Source organism: Ursus maritimus (genome assembly GCF_017311325.1).
Source record: "Ursus maritimus isolate PB19 chromosome X unlocalized genomic scaffold, ASM1731132v1 scaffold_X1, whole genome shotgun sequence".
Lineage (NCBI taxonomy): Eukaryota > Metazoa > Chordata > Mammalia > Carnivora > Ursidae > Ursus > Ursus maritimus.
The window spans coordinates 31136575-31154392 of record NW_024423319.1 but is presented as its reverse complement, the minus strand read 5'-3'; the positions used below and the strand labels follow the sequence as shown (position 1 = coordinate 31154392).

General features: G+C 44.4%; 1 protein-coding gene across 2 annotated transcripts in view; it reads left to right on the top strand.

The window, feature by feature from the left end:
* The window catches only part of DOCK11 (dedicator of cytokinesis 11), a 137147-nt gene that overhangs the window by 86283 nt on the left and 33046 nt on the right, over positions 1-17818 (top strand). For both annotated transcript variants that reach the window (XM_040628803.1, XM_040628795.1), the window contains 6 exons: positions 34-149; positions 1059-1196; positions 6184-6366; positions 9032-9145; positions 11666-11881; positions 11969-12026. In XM_040628803.1, coding sequence (XP_040484737.1) covers positions 34-149; positions 1059-1196; positions 6184-6366; positions 9032-9145; positions 11666-11881; positions 11969-12026 — 825 coding nt within the window. The remainder of the gene's footprint in view (positions 1-33; positions 150-1058; positions 1197-6183; positions 6367-9031; positions 9146-11665; positions 11882-11968; positions 12027-17818) is intronic.

Below are 17818 nucleotides of genomic sequence, written 5' to 3'. Positions count from 1 at the left end.
TTTTTTTTTTTTTTTTTTTTTTTTTAATCTTAGGCTCTACGACAACCGAAGCAGACATTTTCCATCAGGCCCTTCTTGAAGGCAATACTGCTACGGAAGTTTCCCTAACAGTGCTAGATACCATCTCATTTTTCACCCAGTGTTTCAAGGTAAAAATGAGAAGTCAAAATTCAGTTGGTGTCATAAAGAAAGCACTCTACAAAAACCAATTAGTCAGAGGAAGTGTAGTGTAGTGGAAAAGCCCCGAATGAACAGTCTGGAAACTTGGATGGCAGACCTCGTTTGGCTACTGTGCGACCTTGGGGATTCTCGGAGACTCACTTGCCACATCCATAAAGGGAGGGGTTGGGACTCATTTGCTCTTAAGCTTCCTTCTACCTCTGAACTTCTGTGGTTTGATTTTCTGTGTGTATTGAAAACCCATTTTCTGTCACACTTTTATTAATATATGCAGTCATTTTTAGCTCGAATTAGGATTGAACCGGTTTGCCCAAATGCCCATGGTGAGGAGGTGTTTTGTCAGGCTTGACGGTGGCCAGGCAGGCTGGCTGGCTTCCCTGGCCAGGCGTTCAGTGCTTTTTCTCAGATGTTTGCCTCTCAACACAAATCGGCATTGCTAGGATTTTAAAAAGAAGGCAAAAGCCATGATCTTGCAGGTTGTTGAGGGAGTAAAATGAGGTCCCAGGAGAGTGCTTTGAAGGGTAAAAATGATGTAACTGTCACATACTGTAATGTGAGCGGGAGAACTCAAAAGTGAAAAATCTTGCTTGCTTTCCCAAGTTACAGTTAATTATTTTCTTCCCTCTTCTCTATGTAATGCAGTTAATTGCTTCAGCCCTCCAAGTTTACTTTTTTTTGAGAGAGAGAGAGAGGGCGGAGTAGGGGCAGAGGGAGAGAGAGAGAGAGAGAGAGAGAATCTTAAGCAGATTCCACACCCAGCACGGAGCCCACTTGGGACTTGATCTCACAATCCTGAGATCATGACCTGAGCCAAAGGCAGACGCTTCACCGACTGAGCCACCCAGGAGCCCCCCAATTTTTTTTTTTATGTTTTGTAGAGTCAACTTTTAAATAATGATGGCCACAACCCATTAATGAAAAAAGTATTTGATATTCATCTGGCTTTCCTTAAAAATGGACAATCTGAGGTGTCGCTGAAACATGTTTTTGCCTCGCTGCGAGCTTTCATCAGTAAGGTAAGGAGGAGAGCTTCATAGCTGCTCGCGGGCCCCCTCCGTGGCAGCCAGGAAAGAGGGCAGCTCGGGGCATGGGATGACATCCACGAACATCAGATCACGAAGCTATGAAGGTCCCGCCTTTGTATGTACGGGTACAGAACGGCAAAATACACGAAGAGGGCCCATCCAAGAACCCCGTAAAGTCTGGACACGCTCTTTATTCCGCATCGCCACTCCTTCCCCTTTTCAGCGGGCTCCGATGAAAAGTATCATTTTCAAATTACCAACTTCGCCAGTTTTTCTTCTAGTGCGCGTCTTTTGAAAGTATTCTCCTGCCGAGGATATAGAAGTTAATCCTCGCACTCCGGTATTAGCCCGTGGAAAGTGGAGATCAGGTTCTCGAACCCCAGGGTCTTGTATCATAGCCTGCAAATGGTAGGCACTCAATACGCCTTCGGACGAATGAATTCGGCCTTCAATGCTAATTGCGTCTGTGGGCTCTAAATGTTCAGGCTGTGTACCTCATCTCAACGCTAACCTCAGACCAGGCTTTTAGGAATAAATCTGACCGAAACAGAGAGCCAAAATTTATTTCTGCTCTGTTTTTGATAGCTTTTAAACGTAATAAAAAGCATCATAAACCAGGATGGAGTTACAATTATGGAAAGCTACGGTCGAGGCTGCTACTCTGGTATGAAACTCCAACAAGACAAAGAAATTCAATTAATTGACTTGTGTAGTGGGATAACTGAGCCTGGACAACCTGGTCCATCATTATTGTGTGGTAGCTTATTGCATTTACTCGACATGGAGCTTGGGTGGATTTGAAGGTTGATTTTTAATGTATTTTTTAATTTTTATTTAATGTAATTTAAATATTTAATATTTAATAATATTAAGTATTTAATATTTAATGTAATTTTTTTATTTTTTAAAGATTTTACTTATTTATTTGACACAGAGAGAGAGCATGAGCAGAGGGGCAGAGGGAGAGGGAGAAGTAGACTCCCGACTGAGCAGGAAGCCCAACGTGGGGCTCGAGCCCTGGACCCTGACATCATGACCCCAGGCTAAGGCAGACACTTAACTGACTGAGCCACCCAGGCACCCCAATATAATTTTTTTAAATTATTTATTTGAGGGAGGGAAGAGCAGAGGAAGCAAGAGAGAACACGAGTGGAAGGAGGGGCAGAGGAAGAGGGAGAAGCGGGCTCCCCACTGTGCAGGGAGCCCGATGCGGGACTCAATCCCAGGACCTTGGGATCATGAGCTGAGCTGAAGGCAGATGCTTAACCCACTGAGCCACCCAGGCACCCCTCCTTAATATAATTTTTGAATAAAGATGTATGTGGAGAATTGAATTCAACACAAGCATGTTATAAGCAACTAAGGGAAAGAGATTCAGAAATAATACATCAACCAAACAGTTACCGGGTAGGAACTTACTGGTGTTAGACACTGTGTCAGGATACAGTCCAAGGGCTTATTGTCCAGTAGAGGGAAACATACGCACATTTATGCACGCACATCCACAAATACTGCTAGAATAAAAGAAGTCTATACAGGGAACTGAGGGTGGGCAGGAGGAGGGGAAATGTTCTAATTTAGCAAAAGTTTCTTCACGGCGGTAGCGATAGAACTTAGCAGGGACTGAGTGAGAGAGAGATGAGACTGAAGAGGTTCATGGGGACCAGGTGATTATGTACTCATCTTAGGAGTTAGACTTCATCTTTTAGCCCTCCGGGAGCATGGGACCAACATGATTAGATTTGTAGTAAGAGCAGATTGGTGCCGGCGTGGAAAACTCTCAGCAGTAGGGTGGAAGGTGGATTGGTGGCAATCCTAAATAAAGGCAGGAAGAGACTTACTACAATAAGCTAGATAAGAGATGAGGACCTAAAGTATTAGCGACGGTGAAAATGACCGTGGAGGTGGAGAGTCAAAGACAGACATAAGACACGGTAAAGAAATTGAATTGAGAGGATTTGGTCATCAGTTCACTGACTGGATGATGAAGCGGGGTGGGTAATGTGAAATACAGAGAAAAGACTACATTTGGGGTAAAAGTTAATGAGTTCTGTTTTGCGGACCTGTTGAATTTAAGGTGCCTTTAGGACATCCAGTTAGAGCTGTCAGGATTGGCAGTTGGATATGTAGATCTTTGCTCTGGAGAGAGATCTGGATTAGAAAGCTAGATTTGAAGTCATCGTCCACCCATCCATCCATCCATCCATCCACCCACCCTGTATTTATTGAACACCGTTTCTCTGTCTGGCACTGTACTGGGTACTAGAGATACAATGGTGGGGATACAAAAGAAACATAGTCTCTGCCCTCATGAAGCTTCTAGTCTAGTGGAGTTGGGGGGAAAAATAAACAAGTAAGTAAAATGGTAATTAAAAGTTCTAGGAAGGGGGGTGCCTGGGTGGCTCAGTCATTAAGCGTCTGCCTTCGGCTCAGGGTGTGATCCCGGCGTTCTGGATCGAGCCCCACGTCGGGCTCCTCCGCTGGGAGCCTGCTTCTTCCTCTCCCACTCCCCCTGCTTGTGTTCCCTCTCTCGCTGGCGGTCTCTCTCTCTCTGTCAAATAAATAAATAAAATCTTAAAGAAAAAAAAGTTCTAGGAAGGAACCAAGGTGCTAAGATAGAGAATAATGATTTGTAGGAGATGCCTTACTTTAGTTTTATTTTTTTAGAGAGAGAGAGTATGCATAAGTAGGGGTGGGAGGAGGAGCAGAGGAAGACGGAGAGAGGGAATCTTAAACAGGCTTCATGCCTAGCACAGAGCCCGATGCCGGGCCTCATCTCACAACCCTGAGATCATGCATGACCTGAGCCTAAATCAAGAGTTGGACATTTAACCAACTGAGCCACCTAGGTGCCCCAGAGGTACCTTACTTTAGATAGGCTTGTCCCTTTTAAAATGAGACCTGAAGTATGAAAAGGGGCCAAGTGTTTGAAAAGCTCAAGGAAGAGCACTCTAGGAAGAAGGACATGCGTATGCAAAGGCCCGGAGCTGGGAAAGAACTGAAAATTCTGGGAACTGAAAGGCCCAGTTTAGCTGGAGCATAGTAGACTAGGGAGATCATCAGAATATGAGTGGTAATTGAAGCCATGGGAGTGGTTTAATTTCCCCTGGAGAGTATGTAGAGGAAGAACCAACAACAACAAAAAAAGAGGTCAAGAGCAAGCAGTACATTGGAGAAAAACAATCTAGAAGGGGCTGGAAAAGAAATCTGTGGAGATGAGAGGGAACAGCTATGGAAGTGGGCAGAAAGGCAAAAAAGAGGGATATCATGGAAGCCAAAGGAGAAAACAGTCCTGCCATTATTATGAGGTATGGAGTGGTCTAATAAGATAAGGGGGAAAGGGAGCCCACTGGGATTGGCAGGAGGTCGTTGATGATTCTGGCCCTTGCCCAGTCAGAGAAGTAGGTGGAGGTAGAGGCTAATTATAGTGGATTAACTACACTACTCCAGTGCCCTCCCTTACACCTTTGTTCTCATACTAGAATATCTTGCCCGGCAAGATGTGGTCTAATCTGGTGAAACTATTGACTGGACTTCCCAATTGCCGATCAGAAAACATTCATTAAACATTCATTATCTGCACAGCATTTGCATTTGGTGTTAAGGTGATAAAAAGGAGTAGATTCCTGGGATGCCTGGCTGGCTTAGTCAGTAAAGCATGTGACTCTTGATCTCGGGGTCATGAGTTTGAGTCCCACGTTGGGTGTAGAGATGACTTAAAAAAGGGGGGGTTTCCTGTAACATGGCTTTAAATTCAGGATTGCCAAGGAATGATTTTGAAAGGGTGGCCCTCTAGCTTCACACTCCCTGAAAAAACCCACTGTGTACACCTGAAGCTTCCGTCGGAATGGACGCATGGGAGATCGTAAGCAGCCTATGTCGTGTGAACAGTTTCTCTTCCACAATGCAGACTGAATACATTTTCCAAGTAATAGCCATTTGGCTGTCTTGAAGATTGAGCATCACTTCTGTACTCTAATGCCAAAATGTCTTCTACTCCACGCTTTTTGCGAGTAGAAAATGCACGCGTGTATGCTTGGGGGTGCACATCTCACGTCTGCCTCATTTCGCTAAGAGAACAGCTTTACTTGATGGATAGATGCCCACTATAATTTTCTCAGCATTTGGGAGTTCACAATGTACGGAACTGTTTAAATATAAAGCAAAAGAGTAAGCAGCGCAGATTGCCCTTCCCATTGTCAAAGCCCAAACTGACACCCATCAGTCATTCACCTTCCCAGCCATTCATTAAATACATAGTATCAAGAACCTATTCATCATCTCTTCCAGACCACTGTGAGTTCTTCTCGGGTCCGTCACATTTATAGTCAGTACCGCACATTTTTGTACTGACCTGTATACGGACTGGAATTGTTCTGTTATTTTTTAAAATATTTTATTTGCTTGAGAGCAAGAGAACAAGCGAGCGAGAGAGAGAGAGCATGAGTGGGGGGTGGGGTGCAGAGGGAGAAGCAGACTCCCTGCTGAGCAGGGAGCCTGATGCGGGGCTCAATCCCAGGACCCCGGGACTACAACCTGAGCCCAAGGCAGACGCCCAACTGACTGAGCCATCCAGGTGCCCCTGAATTGTTCTGTTATTAACACATGCCGGTCTCTGGGTCTCTAGAGCAGAGCCCTAGCCTTGTGTTGGTTTTGTATCCTCAAAGCACCCACTACAGGGTTTTGTTTTTTTTTAAAGATTTTATGTATTTATCTGAGAGAGAAAGAGAGGGTGAACATAAGCCTGGGGGAGAGGCAGAGGGAGAAGCAAACTCCCCTCTGAGTGGGGAGCCTGACACAGGGCCTGATCCCAGGATCCCAAGATCATGACCAGAGACAAAGGCAGACACTTCACCGACTGAGCCACCCAGGCGCCCCTGCACCCGGTACAGTTTTGAGAGAATATAGTAGGCATTTGATAGTTGATTGATTTTTGTGATTGGGTTTTCAGATACTTAATGTTTTTCCTGTTCTTTAGTTTCCCTCAGCCTTTTTCAAAGGAAGGGTGAACATGTGTGCTGCATTTTGCTATGAGGTTTTGAAGTGCTGCACCTCGAAGATTAGCTCGACGAGGAACGAAGCATCTGCACTTTTGTATCTTCTGATGAGAAACAACTTTGAGTATACCAAAAGGAAAACCTTTTTGAGGACACATCTGCAGGTCTGTGAAAATCAATGCTCCTGCTCTTTCTTTTTTTTTTTTTTTAAGACTTTATTTATTTATTTGAGAGAGAAAGAGTATGCATTGGGGGGGGAGGGGCAGAGGGAGAGGGAGGAGCAAGGAGCCCGATGTGGGACTCAATCCCAGGACCTTGGGGTCATGACCTGAGCCAAAGGCAGACGCTTCACCGACTGAGCCACCCAGGTGCCCCCACTCCTGTTCTTTCTTGGTTCAATCTTTAGCCTCTAGCTCAAGACCTAAAGATACTCGGTCCAGTACAATAGCTCTTAGCCACATATGGCCAGTTAGCCCTTGAAACCTGGCTAGTCCAAATAAAGATGTGTTGTAAATATAGACTACACATTGGCTTTTGAAGACCAAGTACAAAAAAAAAGTAAAAATTCTCAGTTGTTTTATATTGACTGTGTGTTGAAGTGATATTTTGGACATAATTGGGTTAAGTGAAATTTATTACATTTCACCTGTGTCTTTTTACCTTTTCATGTGGCTACTGGACAGTTTAAAGTCGCCTCTGTGGCTCACACCCTATTTCTGTCGGGCAGCCCTGCTCTAGAGCGTGGGTGTCAAGGGCACGGACTCTAGTTCGGATTCCGGGAGTGCCGCTCACTGTGTGACCGTGTGCACCTCCATAGTCTCTCAGTGCCTCAACTGCTTCGTGTGCACGCTGGCGGTAAATGTCTGTGCCTACCTCCAGGGTTTCGTGAGGGTTAAAAGAAATGATGAAATACCAAACAAAATCTCTGTTAGATAGCACAGCTGGTTGATAACTGGCTGTTACCGTAACAAGTAATTTAGTTTGTTTTTTCCTGTTCCAGCATGCCCAGTTAGCGAAAAATGAGAGACGGCTCCAGGTTTAGTGGCAAGCCTGAACTTTGGAATCAGACCTACCTGGTTTTTTTTTTTTTTTAAGATTTTATTTATTTGAGAGAGAGAGAGAGGGAGAGAAAGCATGAGCAGGGGGAGGAGCAAAGGGAGAAGCAGGCTCCCCGCTGAAGAGGGAGCCCAACGCGGGGCTCGATCCCAGGACGCTGGGATCATGACCCGAGCCGAAGGCAGACGCTTCACCGATTGAGCCACCCAGGCGCCCCCCTACCTGGGTTTAAATCCCAGTTCAGCTACTACTTACTGTGTGACCCCAAGCAAGTGACTCAGTCTGTCTTGAGCTCTTTGCCTCATCTGTAAAATGAAGCAGGTATAGTTCACCTTGCAGGGCTGCCGTGAGGGTCAAACAGAAAGTCTGTAGTGCCAGGCACCGTGCCTAGCACGTGTGTAAGGGGCACTTAGCGCGTGGTAGTTGTCATTTAACATCTACATTTCTTTTGCTTGTTGGGTGAAACCGCTCTGAGCCAAACCACGGATGGGACTCCTTGACTCACTAGGCATCTTTGCCCTATGGGAAATCCTTGGTCGTATTTCCGTCTTGTTCCCAGCCATGGTCTGTTCCATTGGTGTTGTTTATTGGAGACTAGGTTAGAAATGGGGAAGCAACCATAAACGGCGTTCTAGAAACGTCATTGGGAATGGGAAAATCTGACAGAGGGAGATGCTTCCTATAAAAATCTGCCACATAGTTACTTTGGGCTACGAGGGCCAGCGTTACCTGTTAGGGCTTTTGCTATTTGCTTTTATGAGGCGCCACTTAAAGACCACCTTCCCCAAAACACTTCTGTAGTAAACGTGCCAGTATGCCTGCAATTCCCCATTAAGGTCCATTCTTCGGGGTCAGAACATCAGTTCTCTCGAGTCATGTGTTGAAATATAAATGCATTAATAAATGGGAAGACTTAAAACCATCTCTGGCACACAGTAAGTGCTCAATGAAGGGTTAACTAGTATTATCATGATGATCTCTTTCACTTTCATAACAGCGCTATCAAGTATTGATATCAAGTATCAGTATTGTCATCCTCCCCGTATTACCAATGAGGACAGTGAGGCACAGGAGGGGGAAATAACTTTCCCAAAGGCACCCAGTGAAGAATCGATTAAGTCGAAAGCTGAATCTAAGGCAGTTTGACTCCAGAGCCTGCACTCACAGCTCCCCCAGAACCCTGCTTCCCGCAAGCGGAAATAAAGCACCCAGCCAGCAACCCCGTAGCATGAGTCGTGTAGGCGGTCATCCAAGGGAGCTTGAAAGATTCAAACCACCACCTAAGGCCCTTCTGTGTCCTGCCGTCTGAACTGGAGAGAGCCGAGCCAGAAACCAGGAAGGGAGCTGAGGGGCCGCCGTTGGGAGTCCGGCCCGCTGAAATCAACTAGTGAAAGGCAATGAGAAACCATCCAAGAAAAATGTCATCTGTCCCCAGCTTTGCCATAGTGATTACCCAGCCCGCAGAGTCACCGCGGAGACCTGACCGCCGTCCTATCAGTTCATGATCTTGTAAGCCGTTTTAGATCTAGCTGTGCTAGGAGTTGTGAACAGTCGTTCGCATCTAACCAAGAAAAGGCAGAATATGATTTGCAACTGGGGCCTTTTGAAGTCGCTCTTTCGCTAGAAGAATGTAAACCCTCATGTCTGAAGAAAACAGATTACGATGGAACCGGGTAGCACTTTGCAAAGGAACAGTTGATACGGCTGCTTATGGGCTTCCACCATGATGAAAATAAGCAGCCTCTGTTCAACAGCGTGTCCTTCCTTCCACAGATCATCATCGCGGTGAGCCAGCTGATAGCCGACGTGGCGCTTAGCGGAGGGTCACGATTTCAGGAGTCCCTCTTCATCATCAATAATTTTGCCAACAGTGACAGACCCATGAAGGTATGTGCTCACTTCAAGGAGTAAACTAGACCCACCTTCCGTGTCAGAGAAGTTCGCACTCCTCTAGTTACGCTGTCGTTGGACTCCCAGCTCTTGAGAGGGTCGAGTGTATAGGACACGGGCGTTGTCTCGTACAGCTCTGTGTCGCCAGCACCTAGAACACGGCCTGGTACGCCGCACATCTTCAAAATTATCTGACTGGATGGAGGAATGACTGTATTGTGGATACATAGTTATTATAGCTGGTAGGATTGGAATTTTTTTCTGAGCTTGATTTCTAAACTTGCTCAGAAAACAAATGGCTTCTCGTTCGGAGAGTTATTACCATTTATGATATCGGTTACTGAAGCCCTGGGTTCCAGGAATCCTCCGTTCGCTGCTTATGGCTTGCCCTAGATACATATTGGCAAACCCAAGACTGTTGTTCTTAGGTACCAGCTGGCTAAGGCCAAGCCCAAGACCCTGACCGCCATCCCTCATTCTCACCTATATACTGACAACCTATAACACTGTACAAATGTACTTGTCTTGTTGCACGGAGAACAGTTTCTGCTCTCCAGTGATGCATGTGTGCAAGGGAAAAAGAATCTTTTGCCAGTAGAAGACTTTTCGTCCCAAAGGAATCATCCCCATTCTTGGGAAAGGTCATCCTCCAGGATAATTTAACAATATTTTGTAAAAAAACTGGAAGAAAAAAAAAAGGCTCCCAGTCACAGCATACTTGATGTTTGGAGCATGTAGAGTCTATGTACCAAAAAAATAATTCCCATAGGAATGTTGCTTAGGCTGAAAAAAAACCCAGCCCCACTGAATAGTGCCAGCCCTTGTCAGGCTGGGAAAGTTTGCTTTTCAGCCAGTTCTTCTGGTTCCCTGCAAGATGTATGCTCCACCTAACCCCACGATTACAGAAACAATTGGTGTCATTTAGGGTCTTCCACCCTGAAATTTATTTTACCAGTTATTACCATTCTTAATTCTATGTTATATGAAAGTCGGATTAGCCTCTTTCTCAAAGTAAGCAAGGTCTGTTGTGGCTGACTTTGATAAGAATCTTTGTCATGACTCATTTCTTAGTTTTATTCTGGTAGGGCTGTCATTACCGCTAAACCCTATGACAACAAGGTGTGCCTTTACCCCAGTAAATGGGATTGAAATTAAGGATGTACCGTATGTTGGCTAATTAAATTTAAATAAAAGTTAAAAAAAAAAAAGGAAGAACCTTCTTGGACACAATTATTATTTTTAAAGGGATCAAGAACGTACTTTTAAAAACCGTGTCCTCCACATGTAGTTATATTCACATTGGAAAGCTCCCTAACCCCCCTTTACTTGTCCCTTACTCATCTTTGAATCCTACAGATAATTGTGATTACTGGACTGGAGTTAAGAGGAAGTGATAGTACTTTCTTTTTTTTTTTAAGATTTTATTTATTTATCTGAGAGCAAGAGAGAACACGAGCAGGGTGAAGGGCAGACGGAGAAGCAGACTCCTCACTGAGCAGGGAGCCCGATGTGGGACTCGATCCCAGGACTCCGGGATCATGATCTGAGCCAAAGGCAGACACAACTGAGCCACGCAGGCGCCCGTGATTGTACTTTCTTAATAGTGGCCAGGATGAAGAGGGAACTAGCTTAGTGGGTTTGGAGAACAAAGCAACACTCCAAGAGAAGCTAGTAAATGCTTTAGAGTGTTCTGTGATTCATGACCTTTTAGTTGTAGAAGTGGAAATGTTTGCAGGATGGTTTTTACCTTAGTGTTTGTGGTGATTGTTGAATGGGGTAGGTACGCTTGTCTGTATGGAGGAGTGGCTGAGATCACTGCTCTGGAACCAGGATGTCTGGGTGTAAATCCTGTCACCACGACTTAACCAACTGTGACACTTTGGCCGAGCTCGTTAACTGCTGTGTGCCTCAGTTTTCCCATGGGTTAAATGAATGATAACAGTACTTATTTCATAGGGTTGCTGGAAAAATTAAAACATGTAAGGCACTTAGACCATTGCCTGATACATAGTAAGCTGTCAATCTTTAGTTACTCTTGTAACTAAAATTACACAATAATGGCAAGTAATTCTCATGGCCGGAGAATTTACAGCAGACAGGCTAGAGTTCAGAGCCAGTCTGGCTTCAGAACCCCTGCTTTGATGTATTGTGGGTATATTGCCATCAACTGTAGAGCCTCTGAAGCCTGAGCTAGTTGGACATTTTAAAAGGAATTAATTTAAAGCTCTTTAGGGGCTCCTGGATGACTCAGTCGGTTAAGTGTCTGGCTCTTGATCTCAGCTCAGGTCTTGATCTCAGGGTTGTGAGTTCAAGCCCTGTGTTGGGCTCCACGCTGTGCTTGGAGCCTACTTAAAAAATAAAATAAAATAAAGCTCTTTAGACATATACCAAGAACCAAATACCAAGAACTGTAACGAGGAACATAAATCACGTTATTCCCAGGATTGGATGCCAAGGCTTAGAGCACGTTGATAATATTAATCAACATGTCTTTTTGTTTGTTTGTTTTGAAATTAGGCAACTGCTTTTCCCACAGAAGTCAAAGACTTGACCAAGAGAATCCGTACCGTTCTCATGGCCACCGCTCAAATGAAGGAGCATGAGAAAGATCCTGAAATGCTCATTGATCTCCAGTATAGCTTAGCCAAGTCCTATGCAAGCACCCCAGAGCTCAGGAAAACCTGGCTGGATAGCATGGCCAAGATTCACATAAAGAATGGCGATTTTTCAGAGGTGACGACTTAAGACTTTGTTCTGAACACAATCCTGCAAAGACCCCAGAACACAGGCTGACCGTTCTTTCTTTGTCCTCCTTTCCAGGCAGCAATGTGCTACGTCCACGTGGCAGCTCTGGTTGCAGAGTTTCTTCACCGAAAAAGTAAGCTACTTCTGTTCTTAGACACAGGGAGGATTTCCACCAGCGCAAGAGTTTTTATGTTTGTAGCTTGCGACTGGGAGTGTGATGTCGTTGAGCTCCGAAAACCATGTTCACCTTTAGCCCCATTCCACGTTAAACAGAGTTGTTATAAAAGAAAACTGGATTATTCATTTTGCCTTCTGCTTCCATGAAGAGTATAAGTTCAATAGTACAGGGCCAGGCCTGATGCCCAGTGTTTATTTTCCAAGACCGTCTCCCTGGAAGACTGCCACCGACTAAATTCTTCTCAGGGCTCCTGAGAAGCTCTGGTTAATATAGATCATTTGTTTTTCCCTCATCTGTCTCAACTTCACCAAAAACTGCCCACAGATGATATCTCTGTAGCCACTTTAGTGCACCAGTACTTTGGTATTAAAAGGGAGTCAGCGCATCAGCAAGATGGCCCAATAAGTTGTCCCTTGTTTGTATACCCGCCCCAACAATTTGGCATCTATCCGTGGACAGAAGTGCCTCCGTGGAAGCTGTGGGATCTAGCACTGTGTGCCACGGGACCTGGGATCAAATCTCACCCACCCGTGCATTAGATAACAGGCAGACGGACCTTGGTCCCGGATGGGGCTCCTGAGCTTAGTGGCTCATGAGCTGACCCTGGCCCTTCTCAGCTGCGAGCTGAGAGTCCTTGGAGAACGGTGCCTTAGACAGTCATCCACAGATGAGAGGACCTTGGTGCAAGTCCAGGGGTCCAGTTGAGAAATTCTAGCATGCCTTTGGAGCAAAACAGATACAAGTTTGGATGCCTAGGGGTGGGAAAGAGGAACAGTTTGACTTAACTCGTGTCCCCTCTTCCTCAAGGTGGCACAGCCAGTGCCAAGAGAGACCTTCTCCCCCATGATTTCTTTGGTGGAAAAAGGCGAGAGCCTGTGAGTGGGCACTTGGCTTCCCCAGCAGTACAGGACCCGCCAAAGAGGCCCACTTCTCTCTCGCCCCACCAGAGTCCCGGCTCATGAGCCGCATGACTGGGGGCGGGAAGAGGCGGGGAGTGCTGCAGGTAGGACTCCTAGAGGGGGCATTAAAAAGACAGGGATCCTATTAGCTGCATTGCAGGCTCCATCCAGAAGCCTGCCAACAAGGCACTAGGGACACTTAGCTCATGGATTCCCCCCTCCAAGCCCCATCTCGCCCACAGGCACTCTTCGTGCTCTGTGCATCTAAACCACACACTCCTTTATCCTGTAGTCGCCTCCTTGTGTGTTCTCCTGATGGGTGGCGAGAGCAAGCTTTCGCAGACGACCATAAAGCCATCCAGAATCTGTGGGCCACTAAGGGATCACAGACTTGAAAACTTTAGCGCCACCCTTGAGAGAGCAAAAGGGAGCTGTTTGCACCGGGCCTGGTGCATTCCATGATGGAGAGAAGGCCTACAAGCTTAAGAAATCTGCCACAAAGGGGAGCAAGAAGTGTGAAGCAAGGATATCCATAGGAAGTCTGTGAAAGCCACAGACTCCCTAGCAGGGCAGAGGGAAGGTATTTCTCTCCCGAAGTCAGTCAGTAAAGGTGGTTGGAGATGACTGCTACTTCAGATGCAAGACTTCAGAGAACAGGAAAAACGAAGGAAGCGTGACACCACCAAAGGACCACAGTTGTCTTCCAGTAACCGATGCCAAAGACCAGGAGCTCTGCAATTTACCTCATCAAGAATTCAAAACAGCTGTGTTAAGGAAGCTTAATGGGCTGCAATAAAACAGAAAGACAAGTCATGAAATCAGCAAATACGAGAACAAAACAAGAAGTTAAGCATAGAAAATTTTAAGGAAACACAAATTCTGGCACCGAAGAATACAATGAGTGAAGTGAAAAAAATGCAACAGAGAGCATTACCAGCAGAATGGATCAAGCAGAAGAACTAATCCGTGAATTAGAAACCAGGACCTTTGATGGGGCACCTGGATGGCTCAGTCAGTTAAGCAGCCGACTCGTGGTTTAGGCCCGTGTCATGATCTCAGGGTCATTAGGGCAGGCTCCGTGCTCAGTGGGGAGTCTGCTTGAGATTCTCCCACCTTCTCCCTCTACCCTCCCCCCCCAAATAAATTAATCTTTTTTTAAAAAAATAGAAGAAGCCAGGACCTTTAAAATTATCTCATCAGCAGAGAACATCAAAATTATCTCATTAGAGGAGAACAAAGGACAAAAAAATGTGAAAGAGTGAAGAAGCCTATGTGGGCGATCTTCAGGACAGCATCAAAAGAAACAATCTGTGAATTTCTTAGTCTGAGAAGGAGACAGAAAGCTTTTATTTCAAGAAATAATGGCTGAGAACATCCCAAATCTAGGGAGAGATTTGGACACCCATGTTCACGAGGCTCATAGATCCCCAAAAAACTCAACATAAAGAGAGCTGCTCCAAAGACACATTATAGTAAATCTATCAAAAGACAAAGAATCCTAAGTGTCAATAAGTGTCAAAGGACAAAGAATCCTAAGAGAAAATAAGTTTGTAACTTACAAGGGAACCCGCTCGAGGTTTTCAGTGGATTTCTCAGCAGAACCTTGTAGGAGAGGAGAGATCGGGATGATCTATTCAGAGCACTGAAAGAATAAAACTGCCCGTCAAGAGCACTCTTTCCAGCAAAGTTGTCCTTCAGAAATGAAGGACAGATAAAGATGTTCCCAGGCAAACAAAAACTGAAGGAGTTCATCGCCACTAGACCTGCCTTGCAAGAAATGCTGAAAGGAGTTCTTCAAGCTGAAATGAAAAGATGCTAATTAGCAACACGAAAACATATGAAATGGATCCATATGAATGTATAAAGATGTGCACATATACACAATAGAATGTAATTCAGCCACGAGAAAAGGGAAATCCCGCCAGTTTAGGCAATATGAATGGACCCTGAGGGTGCTCTGCTAAGTGGAATGAGTCAGAGAGAGAAAGACAAACACTGTATGATCTCACGTTCATGTAGCATCTAAAAAGTTGAATTCACAGAAGCAGAGAATGGAATGGTAGTTGCCAGGGGCTGGGGAGGGTGGGGAAAACCGGAAGATGTTGGTCAAAGGGTAGAAACTTTCAGTTCTAAGATGAATAAATTGTGGAGCTCTAATGCACAGCACAGTGATTATAGTTAACAATACTGTATTATCTACTTGCAAGTTGCTGAGAGAGTAGATCTTAAATATTCTCATCTCCCCCCCAGATGGTAATTATGTGTGGTGTTAACACTGCTGTGGTCATCGTTTCACAATAGACATGTATCAGATCAACACACACACCTTAAACTTACATAGTGTTATATATCAATTGTGTCAATAGAACTGGCGGGGAGGTCTGGAGTGGGGCCGGAGCACGAAACAAAAAGGGAATCAGTGGTCTTGAAGGGCTTCAGGATCCAGCAGGTGTAATTCAAGAATCTGCCCAAAAGCTTCCCTTTCCGAAAACAGTATTGCTGGCTACTACTGTAAAAACTACTCACGTAGTACAGCGGTTGAGCTAGGTTTAAAAATTGATCGGCAATGAATATTGCAAAGAAACCTTCCACTATCTCTCGTAATGGTCAGGCTACTTCCTTTAAGGCAGTTGAATGAGCAACATGGGGGCAAAATGAAACCATCTTGTGGGAGTCCCATCACTCTGGCTTGGTCTATGAGAACACGGCCATGTTTTGCTTTGTTTTTGTTTTTTAACTCCAGAATTTCTACAGTTAACTATATGGCTTTCATTTTACATCGAAGGCTCAGTGTTCGATTGCCTCATATAATAGCACCCATGTGGGAGAACCTCTTTCTTTCTTTCTTTCTTTTTTTTTTTAAGATTTTATTTATTTATTTGTCAGAGAGAGACAGAGAGAGAGAGAGAGAGAGAGAGAGAGAGAGCACGAGTGGGGGGAGGGGCAGAGGGAGAAGCAGGCTCCATACTAAGCAAAGAGCCTGACGTGGAACTTGATCCCAGGACCCTGAGATCATGACCTGAGCCGAAGGCAGACGCTCAACTGACTGAGCCACCCTGCGGTCCCAGGAGAACCTCTTTCTAAAACGAGTCTTCCTAAGCATGATGTCATGACTAAAATGTAGATTCATTTTACTTATATTTTAAATGAACACTTTCTGTTTGATACTGAAATATTTTTTTAACAATCCATGTGTTTAAAATCAGCATACTCTAGTTTCTCCTTTCAGTAGGTATGTGGTTTTTATGGAAAAATCTTACTTACCAAAAGAAGGCCCCGGTTAAGGTTTTTTTTCTACGTCTCTGGTCTGCCCGTGAAATTACAGCCAAAATAAATATTGAAATTGTACACCTATAATTCCAAATAAAGTAATATGAGAACTCTAAATACACTAATACATTTTTAGGTGTATTTTTCAGATAAATGAGGTTAAATTATCTCCTCTTTTTAATTAGAGAAATCTGCAGTAAGAGTTTTGTGTCCACCGAAAATGGTTAAAAATATTAAATTATTTCCCTAGAATTTGTTTCCACAAGTCCAAAGACCCTACAGTTAAGCAAAGATCAAGAATTATTCCTCTCCATTATCAATCCTTAAGCTTTAGATATATAAGACTGGACAAAATAGCAACTAAAATAGAATATAAATATTGCTGTGAGTTTTGGACACCAGCTTGAGGCAGCTAGCCTGAACGCCAAATAGTGTGATATGTTTCAGTAAGTGTAAATAGTGCTTAAAAACATTTTTTAAAAATTTGAGTACAGTTGGCACACAACGTTAAACTAGTTTCAGGTGTACAACGTAGTGATTCAACTTCTCTGTACGTCATACTCCGCTCACCACGAGTGCAGCTCCCATCTGTCACCGTACGACGCTATTGCAGTACGAGTGACTCCATTCCCTGTGCTGTGCCTTCTATTCCCGTGACTTTTTCATCCCATAACTGGAAGCCTGTCTCTCCCATGCCCCTTCACCCATTTTGCCCATCCCCCATGTAAATATTTATTTCATAATCCCTTCGAGGTTTTTTAGAGTTTACCCTTCATAGAAATCAAGGGGCCCCTCTCCAAGTAGGAAAAAATGTTTAGCATTTTAAACAAAACATCATGTTAAATTTAGGAGTTTACATATTTATTTATAGCTGCCATCTATTTTTAAACTTGGAAAATCCTACTGGCTTAAACTAGCAAAGCTTATTCCAAAATGGTGGCAGTAGTAAAATCCTCAGGGCTCCGCCCACCCTTGACTTTAGTCGTTCTGATGATCCAGAACACCTTCTGTTGGTGATTAGCAGATTAAACTATGCTAGTTATACCAATGCGGACTACTAACTGAAAACACAAGTTAAAAACTTAATCCGTTAACCTGTTATCTGGTCTGAGAACTTCAGGATCTAGGTAAGAGCTGGATATTTACTGGGTAGATAAAAGTACAGTTGAGTGCAGAACTGAAGGGGGGAAAGAAAGTTTTATTAACACTTAAAGACAGGCAGACTTCACAAAAAGAGTTAAGCAATTCTACAACACTTTGTTTTCTACTGTGAAGTGTCCTTTGATATTGAAGACAAAAGGGAAGGAGAGTTAGAATGTGTTTTGAATCTTTGACATCTCAGTTGCAAACGTTTTGCTTTCTCAAACTCCTATGCCATTTCCCTTGAAGTCATTATGAAGCACTTCTTTTAATCAAGATGAAATGAAATATTACCTGCTCACGAATTGGAGACAGATGTTCTCCTGCTTAGAGTTTTTAAGGAAGAAAAACTAGTTCGTCCCATTGGGTGGTTGCCTAAGCAAGCGAAGGCTCCGGCCGCTTCCCCCACCTCCGGGGCGAACCCCAGAACACCAGCAA